This window comes from Ctenopharyngodon idella, chromosome 12, assembly GCF_019924925.1.
Source record: "Ctenopharyngodon idella isolate HZGC_01 chromosome 12, HZGC01, whole genome shotgun sequence".
Classification (NCBI taxonomy): domain Eukaryota; kingdom Metazoa; phylum Chordata; class Actinopteri; order Cypriniformes; family Xenocyprididae; genus Ctenopharyngodon; species Ctenopharyngodon idella.
The window spans coordinates 22,078,697-22,090,887 of NC_067231.1; the positions used below are offsets into that span (position 1 = coordinate 22,078,697).

The following is a 12,191-nucleotide window of genomic DNA, read 5'->3' on the forward strand; positions in this document are numbered from 1 at the left end:
TGATGCACAGCCTCACATACATAATTTTTTACTATTTTTGATTAAACCAACTTTTAACCTCATAACATTAAAATTTTTGTATTATACACAAAAGCAACATGAACATTTTGAACATGACGTACATGCTAAAAAGTCAGTACTTACAGCTCCTTCAAAGAATTTCAATCAGTAATCTTGTATATTAAGTTGACTGCCTTATTATTTATGGGTTAGGAAGGTGTTAAATATTTTGTTGAATTATTTGCCGTTTCTTACAATTGTATTGCTTAGTCTATGCTATCTGTACATATAATGGAAGCTATATTATCTATTTCCATTACCACGTTTTCAGCCATTGTCATTAGCTCCTGTTTTTTAATCACATAATTTAATTACATATTTTAGGTAATTCTACAATTACCTAATACACAGTGTGCATCTATTGCATCAGATCCAATTCCCCCCCAAGCATTTTCTGCAGTACAATAATCCAAATACAAAAGGACCATGTTCACTCAACTTACACAAAAAAGCTATTCAAATTAATATGGGGTATAATAATAGACTTTATTTGATTGTATACACATATATACCATAGCATTCAATGTAATAAAACTCAATTCACAACATAAATAGTTTTGACACAGAAAATGAGAAACTGTACAAAAACCAAAAATGATCCATCAACAAAAGCAGAACCATCTTATCACTGAAAAAAAACAAACCAAAGGAACCTTGGTGCTACACACTGCAACAATACTGAGGTTTCTGACTCAAACATGAGTTCCCTGAGCTCTGCTCTTCAACTGTCTATTATCTGTTCTTCAGACCAAAATAAATATGCAACATTTTATATGTAAATGAGATGAACACAATGAGAACAAGTGTAAACCATTTAAAAAAAAAAAAAAAAAAAAAAAAAAAAATCAAATGCCTACAAGATGTCCTGAAAAGTTTAGACAAGATATGAACACTGAAAACCATTCCTTATATGAGAGAACTTATGCAGTAAATACAGTCAGGTGGCGTAGTCAAGTAAGGCTCTTTCTCAGAGACGGGAAGCATGTGCTGAATGCTAAATGAAGATAACGACTGGTCTCTGGGGAGGAGGAGAGGAGGACACAGGCAGAGTGACAGCATTAGCACAATCAGCTGGCCTTAAATGGATTATTATACACAGGAGCATCCAAACTAATTATATGAGATTATAGTGGTTTTTGCTTACCAATATCAAGGCATACATTTCTTTGGTCTTTTGTCAGTTGAATTCCTCATCAATAGTGTCATCCACACTTCCAGAAATTGAGGCAACTTCTGAAAGATGAACAGGGAGGAAAAAAAAAAAAAAAAAAAAAAAAAAAAAAAACCAACACACATTAAACAGGACAAAACTTTAATATAAATCAGAGAAAAGACACAAAACAATACAACTACGAAATGTAAAGGTGCTAGAAGCATTGATTTGTAATGGGCAAAAAATAGCTTTTACATTATAACTGCCATTGAGATGAAAGGGAATTCATGGAAGGCTACTGCTGCTAATAATGTTGTAATTGTTAACTAAAACTATTAAAAAAAAAAAAAAAAAGCTAATATACACATTTTTGATGAAGAAATGTTGCCTTGTCAACTAGGTGAAATAAAATGAGTTGAAGTACTATGGAGCCCCTAAAGCAGGGGTGCCCAATCCTGTTCCCTTCAGAGTTCAGATCCAACCCTGATCCAACACATCTGACTAATTATCAAGTGCTCCTGAAGATCTTAATTAGCTGGTTCAGTTGTGTTTGATCAGGGTTAAAGCTGAACTTTGCAGGAAGTTAGATCAACAGGCACAGGATTGGGCAATTTCCCTAAAAGGACATGGTGATGAAAAAAATGAGATGGGAGGAAAAATTGTCAATGCTTTTGCATTCTCTGACAAATGTTTTGAATTCACTCGCAAACCTTTTGAGTTTTTTGCAAGCGAATGCAAAGTTTCTCGGGGAAACACAAACATTTTGCAAGGGAATGCAAAAGCATTGAATATATTTTTTCCTCCCATCTCAATGTTTTCCCCACTACTCCATCTTTCATAAAATGAAGAAAAAAAACAAACAAAAAATTTTTTAAAGCAAGACAGAAATAGGAAGAAAAAGCAAAAATAAAAGTAAAAAGAAATTTTAGAAAAAGAATGTCTACAGAATTTTTTTTTTTTTTTTTTAAATGTGAATGTGGAGCTAGTCTATTTTCAATTGGTAAAAGTTTCCAGAATCTTAAGGCATAATTAGAGATGTCCTTGGCTTACAGCACCTTTAATACTTTGAGGTATAGATTCTGAAAACTCTTCACCTTAACAAGCACCACTAATTAAAAAAGTATGCTATGCACCTCTCCCATTGAAGCCCAAACCCATGTGCATTGTAAATAAAGGCTCAGTTGTGCTGTATGTCACATACAAGGCATATTCAGTGTAGTAAGGTGTATTAAAGCCCTTAATTGAAAACCAGTCACATCCCATAGAGATCCAACGTGCTCCAGTGTGTCACTAAGTTATGTATAAAAGTTACACCTCTTGTTGAATTGTCTTCACCACTGATCCCCTTTTCACTTCTGAAATCCATGTTCTTTGGTTCCTGAAGGTCTTGTTTACTTCCTCTTCCTCCAGTTACACTTTCACCATTCACGTTTTGCGTCTGGCATTTCACATCACTTTTTAGCAGGTTTGGTTCATCTAAATTTCCTTCTGTAAATGACTCATGTTTATGCTCTTTAGAAGTGCTAATTAAGTCACTTCCACAGCTGCTACTGTCACTCAGAGCGATAACCTCTGGATTCGGGTGTGGATGAGTCAGATTAGCTGGACTGAGTGCCACTTCAGCATCTTCAACACTCCTGGATAAATCTGAGCTCAGTTCAATCACAGAGACAGAGGAAGAAGTGGTCCCGTCACAAGATTCTGTCAAATACGAAGATGATGCAGTGGACGACTGAGGCATCGTGGTGCTGAGAGATGCCTCGGACGAGTCCCTAGAGGAAGTAAGGTAATACCACACTCCTCTGATGCCATCACTGCTGTTACTGCTCTCTGTATTTTCACTGTAACTGTCCACTGTACAAGATGAGCCCGTCTCTTCTGACGCAGTAGATGTCATCTTCTTGCCGTAACAATGCATGCCAAGGAAAACGTCATCACTAAGAGTAAAGGAATCCAGAGCTGATGTTACAGCCTCCACACAGGAAGGAGATGTGGACGAGATTTCCTGAACTGACAGGACATGTAATGGTGACACTGGGGTTAAGTTGTTGGACTGGATTGGAGGGTCTAGCGCGGAAGAAGACGACTCAAGTATTTGGCTGACTAGATCACTCAGGTTCTGAGATGGAGTGGAGTGGATCAGGGAAGAGGAAGACATGAGTCCAAAACACGGGCTCTGGTCCACGTCAGCTCGCTCCACCTCCAAAGAGCTTGTGAGACACGAAGACCATTCCAGCTTCTTGCTTACCCACGGATATGCTGAACCTTCACACATGGCAGCCCGACAACTGGTTAAACACTGCTGAACTGAAATACACTACTGTTCAAAAGTTTGGGGTCAGTTAAGCCTTTTGAATTTTTTTGAATGAAGTCTCTTATGCTCACCAAGGCTGTATTTATCTGATCAAAAATACAGCAAAAAACACTATTGTGAAATATTATTACAATTCTAATTGAATATATTTATAAATGTAATTTATTCCGGTGATGGCAAAGCTGAATTTTCAGCATTCCAGTCTTCATTGTCACATGATCCTTAAGAAATCATTCTAATATGCTGATTTGATGATCAATAAACATTTAATATTATCAGTATTTTTGTGGAAACCGTGACACACTGATGAACAGAACGTTCAAAAGAACAGCATTTATTTGAAATAGAAATCTTTTGTAAAATTATAAATGTCTCATTGGCCACTTTTGATCAATTTAATGCATATTTGAAGTATTACTTCCTTTCTCAAAAAAAAAAAAAAAAAAAAAACCTGACCCCAAACTTTTAAACAGTAGTGTATGTGGAGGAATACAAGGAAGTTTCACGGGAAGGCTGAAGTGTCTAATTCCACTTCTTCCAAAGCTGAAAGAAAACGTACCTGACAAACTGATGCAGGACATACTGAATTCAGAGGTCGCTCCAGTCATATCATCCTGTAAAAATCCAAACAGAGATTCTCTTATTGCTGCTTCCACCTGCAATACACTGAATAACACAATCCATACATCTTACCAGCATCTTCTGTAATGATCTGGACTCATCCCAGTCTCCCCTCAGCCCAATCCCTTCATCCTCGCAGCTTACAGCATGACCAAGACTAATCAACTCCTTACCCAGATCCACAGCCTGAGGATTTAAAAACAAAAACTATTACAATTTAATCTCCAAATAATCTGAGTGATGAATGTCCAACCATGTAAATCTCGCCACCGCAACGTCAGTATTTGTTAGGGTGATTTGGATGGGTGCTAGACTGTAGGTGGATGAGTGGATGCTACGGCATTGCTAGGTGGTAGCAACTCTATTAAAGAGTGCATGAATGTGTGAATTAAGTTTAAGATTAAGCAGGTTTCAGAACAGTGTTATTATTGATAATTAAAACTAATAAAATATCTTATTTAAAAAAAACAAAAAAAACAAACAAAAAAAAAAACATGGAGTTCCACACTACATTACTATAGTATAGCACTACGCTAGCAACGCCAAGATCATGAGTTGATACCCAGAGAATGCATGAACTGATAACATCTATACCTTTCAGCAGCTTTGGATAAAAGCTTCAGCCAAATGCAATAATTTATATGTAATATGCTATAATATAAAATATTCCAGTTTGAGGTGCCAGAATATATACTAAGAGCAGCCTTTATTGTTTAACATTAAACAGATTCAGTAAAGTGAGCTGTGATGTTGACCTCTAACCTTTCCCTGGCTGTTGTCATAGAGTTTCACACTGGGCCAGGACGAGATCTCAGAATGAGAATAGCTGTACAGTTTGGCTAGTAAAGGTTTCCATTCAGCACAGTATGTCATGCGTTCGAAGTCATCCAGGGCTGCCTCAGTCCAAACCTCTCCTAAAAACAAAAGATAATTTTTACTTTATTCTGTTGATGGAACATCTATTATTTCACTGATAAACACCTGAACATCACTTTTTACCTGCAGGACGAACCCCTGCTAGGCTGCACTCAATTGCTTGGAAGGGCAGACTCAGGAAGTCACTTCTAAACACCACAAAATAATATACCATCATTATAAGTATAAATGTCACTCTGTGCTGATTCAGAAATGGGAAAATAATAAAAGTCAAGAGCCAAAGAAGCATAAGCATAACAGCTGATTCTGCACTCTCCATCTCTCTTTTACCTCATGCTTCGTAAATGTTCCCGTGGAAGTTCCCCATTGTCCCCAAAGTCCACATAATACAAATCCACCAGGCCAGAGCCCAGAATTCCTAACACTCGAGCACGATTCCACGTGCCATGGTCCCTGTATGGAGCAGCTACTATGTCTCCAACAATAATGGTCTCCACTCTGTGCTCCTGGGGTAAGAGAAGTAATTATTCACTAATAATATAAAAGAAATAAAAATAAAGGAGAAGTAATTTACTAATATATCATGGTCATGGAGCCCAAGTCAAGTGAGGTCAAGCAAACTTACTTGTGAGGTATCACTGTTGTAGAAACGGCTCATTTCGGCAGTCAGTTTATCCAGCTGTAGAGATCGGACCCCCAGGATTTGGATCCAAAAGTGTTGAGGATTCTCAGAGGCAGACACATACACCTCCAGATGCTCATCGGGCTGGAAGCTCAGGTCTGGACTAGGAACTGGTAAGAAAAGACTAATTAGTGATTTGATCTTCTACAGGAGTCTAAGGGCCTGTTTACACAATACTCAAAATATGATTTCTGGGTAGGGCTGAACAATTTTGTGGAAAAGTCTAATTGCAATTTTTCTGATAAAAATTTCTGATAAAGATTGTAATTTAAAATGTACACAAAGTTTCCCTAAAAATTATAGTGTTTTATATCAGTATGACAAAATTATAATTATCCAATTAAAAAATTATAAATAATATAGCAAGAAATATATAAATTATAAATATATTACTGATATATATATATATATATATATAAAAACATCCCATAATCAAAACTCATTCCCATAATCAGATTCTCATTTTATTTTGATTAAAATTGCCCTTCGTGGGCAAATTTCTAAATGTTCTTAAAGAAATGGTCCACCCAATGACTTGGTTTCTTCTGTGGAACACAAATGGAGCTGTTGCATAGAATCTCATACAGGTTTGGAACGACATGAATGTAAGCAAATGATGACAGAATTGTAATATTTTTGTGATTCCAATAATTCACTGGTCTTGTGGAAGTGGGTTTGGTTAATCTTACTTTCAAATTTGGAGATCTCCAAAGGCGATACTGGAGAGAGAATCTCCTCCTCCTCTGATTTAAGAGAGTTTTCAGCAGTATCACTGCCGTCTGCAAAGCCGTTGACCGTAGCAGGCTCCTCTTGTTTAAGCTCAATCACTGGGGAAGGTAAATCTTTTCCATTAAGCTTTAATAATTCATTCTCTGGTCCTTGGGCCTTGTTAAATTGCTCAATTTCCGGCGGTTTCCTTTTCTGACGCAGTGCAGAAGCTTGACTTATCCGCTTCCGTACAGTTTCATTCTCTATGACCTTCTCCATGATCATCTCCTGTGAGGAAAAACCATAACCAAACACTGTGTTTCACTCACTACATGTGTGCATAAAGTCTGTGTATGTGAAAGCAGAATGCTATTTTTCTAAACCACATGTATGCTAAAATCTCACCTTTGCACTTTGAACTTCCTTGCGGGTGCCGGTAATTGTGATCTTGCCCTTCTCCTCTAAGCCATGTCCACGATCTTTGGAGCAGTTTACCCTGGCCCCTGAGACTCTGTTTATGAACTTTAAGGTCTCACCACCACGACCTGGAGCAAACAACATTGTGAACAACATGTTGACAGAACGATGCGAAGCACAAATGCTCTGAAAATACGACAACAGATACACCAGTGTACACAAACCTATAATTCGCCCAAATGCCGTCTGAGGCACGTCTATAACATCAGTGATGACCTCACAGTCGGTGGCCAGTTTCTCCAGCGCACACTGTGCCACCAGAATCTGCTCGGGTGAGCCCTGGATCAGAAAATTCACCATGCTCTGCTCTTCAGTGTTCGGCAGCACATTTATCTGGGCACCAGACTTCTGATTCACCTACACAAATGTGAGAGTTAGAGAATCACAAAACAAATCATAAAACATCTACTCAAGTACTTTCAATGTTTTTCAAATACTAATTAGGATTTTGTTCATTTACAGGCTTGGAAATCACAAATATTATAGAACTTAATATAACATTTACATTCATTGAAGTAGAAACGTTTATCCAAAGCAGCTTACAAATGAGGAACAAAAGTAATTCATCACAGAGACAAATATTCATAGCATACAATATACACACACACATACACTATCATTCAAAAGTTTGGGGTCAGTAAGATTTTTTAAAAAATTAATACTTATTTAGCAAGGACGCATTAAATTGACTAAAAGTAACAAAGACATCTATAATGTTACATCATTATTTATAATGTTCTATTTCAAATAAATGCTGTTCTTTCCAACTTCATATTCATTAAAGTATCCAAAACAATGTATTATGTTTTTCACAAAAAACTGTTTCACAACTGTTTAACATTGATAATAATAAGAAATGTTTCTTGAAATCAGCATATTAGAATATATTCTGAAGGATCATGTGACAATGAAGACTGCAGTAATGATGCTGAAAATTCAGCTTTGTCGTCACAGGAGTTTTTTATATACAGTGCATATTATTTTACACTATTACAATATTTCACAATATCACTGTATTTTTTAAATTAAATGCAGCCTTGGTGAACATAAGAGACTTCCTTCAAAAACATTAAGTAGTCTCACATGCCCCAAACTTTTGAACAGTATATTGTTTATCCTGTATAGTTCCAGATCAAATAAAATAAAAGTGACATAAAAAAGAAAGAATAAACACTCACTAGGTCTAGAAAGGCGCTTTGATATCTTGCAATAGATCGGTACACGTTAAGGGGAACAGATATTCTGGACTCCTCTTTGCTTTGGCATTGCACTACAGAATCAAATGATGGAATTAACAATATTAAAACTATATTATCACTGTTAAAATTCCAAACATCAATGACCATCAATGAGTGAAAACTGATGTCAGAGCTTGCTAGAGTTCACAACTTACCACTGCTGCTTCGAATATGACGGTAAACAAGGTAGCCCACCGTGGCGCCCACAGAGAGGCCGGCAGCCAAAGCTACTTTCTTCCCCGAGCTCAGGCTCTTCCACGGTCCATCTTGCACCGCGGCCATCACTTGGGTCGGACCAACCGGTAAACTCCACCTAGAGATGTAGAACAAGCTGTAAGGTCCATGTACAGACATGAACTAGTCCGCACTCCGTCCGCACCATGTATGACTTTACATGGGCCTTCTCAGTAGCGCCATGCAACACGAATGAATTGTTGATGACGGCAAAGATTTCAAACTTAGAACAAAACTTTGAATATAACAAGAAAATCTGCAGAACTCCAATCAAAGGTTACTATTTGAGCACTCATTTATGAGATTAGTTAGCCTCATTTTTGTTACCTAATTGGCTCAATAAGGAGAACAAAGATCACATTTCACAAACACTGAGACTTTAATGCCCCTATAATTGGGTTTTGGACATTAAAGCATGTGGAAACCTTTTCTGGTACATATCAGATCTTTCAAACACAGCATATTTAACAACACAGTCTTTGTTTTAATAAATTAGATTTTAAAGTTCAAGCACACAGCAAAAGCAGTGCATTGGGCAATGGCTGCAACAACACACTTTGCCATCTTGTAGTAATGGCAAAAATTTAAATCCCCCTAACCAAATGAAACCTCAAATCAAATCATTTGCATTTTCATGAGGTATTTCTGCAACAACTGCATCAGCTGAAGGACAAAGCCGAGCTTCAGCGCAGTACTGATGCATAAAGCGGTGGGCGACACACAGATGTCGCAGACACACACAAGGAGCAACACCATGCAGTATGATTCTCACTGTGAAAACAGGGCAGTGGGGCTGTAGTTCAGAAACACACGGGGTTTAGGGACGTCCACGTCCATCTTGTTCCCTCAAACCTCCTGTTCTGCCTCTCTTCAGCAGGAGGCACAGGCAAAAGAGTGAAATATTATTAAACACCAGCTGAATGATTCGTCCTGACTCCTTACAGCATAACAGGAGCTCCTCATTTGAGGTACCTAATAATTACCCTATTGGACCCTTTTCAAAGACTGTGTTGACGTGTCGCCATTAAATTACAGAAAACTGCTTAACACTGTTGCGCGAGTTGTTTCTAATACAACTTCTGAGGGAGTGACTGTAAATTTGATGTCCTTCTCTCTTCTGACCAACATAATTCATCTCTCTATATTTTTGACCTCTTTTGGAAAGTATTGAAACACTATAATGGATTTTTGGGGAGGCAAAAGGGAACAGAAAAATTATATTTGTTGTAGTTTCTGTTCTCCACTATAAATTTACCCAACTACGACGACTTAGGCTTCTGAGAACCTGGGAAATGTGAAAAGGGTCCATAACCACATGCACCTATAAGACCACTTTTTTTATTTTATACTTGTTCAAAATGACAGCAAATGCACATTGCTAGTCATTTATTTACAATTTATTGAATGTTTGTTCTAATGAAATGAATATTCAGTTCCAATCTTGATGTTTGAGAAGCCCTCAAAATAAGCCATTTTTCTAGAATCCAGTGATTAATGATATGATTTTTACAATTAAAAGATAAATCAGTTATATGCATGCAGATTGTTAACTAAATTAAAACAAATTGTTAGATCATTGAAATGAAGCTGAAATAAAATATTAGAGGAAAAACTTAAAAATTAGAATGTTACCTTCGCAACTAACTTTAAAAAGTTAAAGTATTAAATGGCAAACAAAAACTTAAGTAAAAATTACTAAAAACTATATAGAAATATAATAAAATTCCCAGTGTTGTCAAAAGTGACCACGATACTCGGTACTGAAATTTAAAAAATGTAACGCTTTGAGCGCTGTTGAGCGGATTCGTAAATACCTCTGATTGGCCATTGTGTTAAAGTGCTCATCAGATACGTCTGTGATTGGCTACAATGATCAATGCATGAGAGCGTTTGAAAGCACATGGAAGTATTTGAATTTGAAATCGTTTTGATAGCTTGAGCGGGAGCGTTTGAAAGCAGGCGTCTATCAGCAGACCGTGTGTATCTGTGTAAGCACTCGGTGAAGAGCGTGATGTCTATTTACAACATTTTTTTGAAGCGTTGATCATTGTAGCCAATCACAGACATATCTCATTAGCAGGTGAACACAATTGCCAATCAGAGACGTTTATGAGTCCGCTCAACAGCACTCAAGGAGTCACATTTTTAACATTTCAGTACCGACTTGGTATCACGGTCGGTACTTTTGACAACATCAGAATACACAAAGAATTTCTACAACTTAAACTAAAATAAAAATTGAAAATATTCAAAAAGATATTATTTCAAATATTAATAAATACTATATTAGTATATAAATAATACTAAAATAGCACTGTATGTAATCTAATGTGATGTATTTTCTTGGTATTTAAAAGCAATATTGTGCATTTGAAAAGATGCAAATCTGAATGATGCTCACAAAGATAGATGTGGTAGAACAACAATAAATAATAAAAAGTGCTGACAGCCATATTAAAGAATGCCATTTTAGAAGCTTCTTGCACTGTAATTATAATACATAAATATAACTTTTGGTCAAGTGGTCCCAAAAAGAACAATTTTAAACCGATTTAATATCTATATATAATTAATAAAAATATTAAATAATAGAAATATCTATCAAAAATTATAGGTTAATCAGATTATCTATAAGCAAATATGTAAAACTCAGATTTGTGTGGGGGTAAGTAGGGCCACTACCCATAAATGTAGGTCAAACCAGACTTTATTTGAATGTAGGTCCGATTCAATTAACTTTTTTTTCCTCTGCAAACCTCAATATGGGTTTAGCATGTGCAAAAATAAATTCCAGTGCATCAGTTACATCTACCTTTACTGTTTTCTTTTGCTCAGTGAAGCTGTAATTTGCATTGTTATCAGATATTTGCACATAAAAGCATTAAAACAGGACCTGTTGTGCATCATGCACGTGAATATGGGTGTGCAATTATTAATGCAGCGCCTGTTAGCACGTGATGGATGTCATATCACACGGGGTGCGGTGTATTTCTTTTACAACAGCCTATCCGTTTCATAGCCATAAAAGTGTTTTGAAAAATCATATCTCTGACAAAGGTTTGTTTGGCAGGATCATGCCTTTGCAACATATAGCCTACAGCAGGTCGTTTGGATTTTCAACAGGACATCTTCACCGAACGGCTAGTGCACTAAACACCAGAACCAGAAAAAGCACTAAAACATACATCCCGACATATTTACCTCTAAAACGGTACAAAATGTGAGGGAACCCTCGTAGCGAGTCCTTCAAATGATCTTATGACACCCGTCAGCGTGTTGCTGATCCACCGGCGCTGCCGTGCTTCATTCTGTAGTACGCAGTACGCACAGTTAACCTTTTAGCAATGATTGGCTACCATCCCGCAAGTCAACCACTAGATCCAATCACCACCTCTGATGTTGCGGCACCTCTTTATTTGGGGCAACGCCCTCTATTGGACGATTATAGCAACACACAGTGTTGAGGCATAAAAAATCATTTTTTCAGCCCAGTAAATTAATGTTTATTAAATGGAATAATAAATAAGTAAAACTATATGGTAAAAATTCTGAAAGGGTTTAAGCACGGTTTATAGACCAATATTCAAATAGCCTAATTTTTTAGTCAATATTTAATCACAGACTACTTTTCCAGTTGCTCTAGTAACATAATAAGGACTTTTAAAAATAATTTCATATATTGCCCTCACAAAGAGTAATGTTTTGCTAAAATACTTCAGAACTAAGCATAAACATAATTCTACGGTCTACGGTTGTCAGAAGTGGGGTGTGGATGATCTGGACAGTCAAATATTACAATATCACAAGAGACATTAAAAAAAAAAAAAA

General features: G+C 36.7%; 1 protein-coding gene across 2 annotated transcripts; it reads right to left on the reverse strand.

Moving 5' to 3' along the window:
• Positions 1-527: 527 nt before the first annotated feature.
• Positions 528-11,746, reverse strand: tdrkh (tudor and KH domain containing). 2 transcript variants are annotated; one of them, XM_051913974.1, is made up of 15 exons: positions 11,565-11,745; positions 8,285-8,442; positions 8,070-8,161; positions 7,056-7,248; positions 6,820-6,959; positions 6,396-6,702; positions 5,650-5,816; positions 5,355-5,530; positions 5,148-5,212; positions 4,911-5,062; positions 4,221-4,334; positions 4,087-4,141; positions 2,528-3,478; positions 1,205-1,293; positions 528-1,078 (listed from the first exon to the last, which is right to left on the reverse strand). In XM_051913974.1, the coding sequence occupies exons 2-14, from the start codon at positions 8,409-8,411 to the stop codon at positions 1,238-1,240; spliced, it is 2,595 nt and encodes an 864-aa protein (XP_051769934.1). In that variant the 5' UTR covers positions 8,412-8,442; positions 11,565-11,745; the 3' UTR covers positions 528-1,078; positions 1,205-1,237. The 2 variants fall into 2 exon arrangements, with proteins under 2 accessions (XP_051769934.1, XP_051769935.1); XM_051913975.1 differs by lacking the exon at positions 2,528-3,478 and having other exon boundaries at positions 11,565-11,746.
• Between the last annotated feature and the right edge of the window lie 445 nt (positions 11,747-12,191).

Excerpts from the sequence above, each read along its gene's own strand:
- tdrkh (XM_051913974.1), bottom strand. The coding sequence starts at position 8,411 with ATGGCCGCGGTGCAAGATGGACCGTGGAAGAGCCTGAGCTCGGGGAAG. Across the intron at positions 5,531-5,649 it reads ACAACAGTGATACCTCACAA|GAGCACAGAGTGGAGACCAT; the intron begins GTAAGTTTGCTT and ends CTCTTACCCCAG. Across the intron at positions 5,063-5,147 it reads AGCAGGGGTTCGTCCTGCAG|GAGAGGTTTGGACTGAGGCA; the intron begins GTAAAAAGTGAT and ends TTTTGTTTTTAG.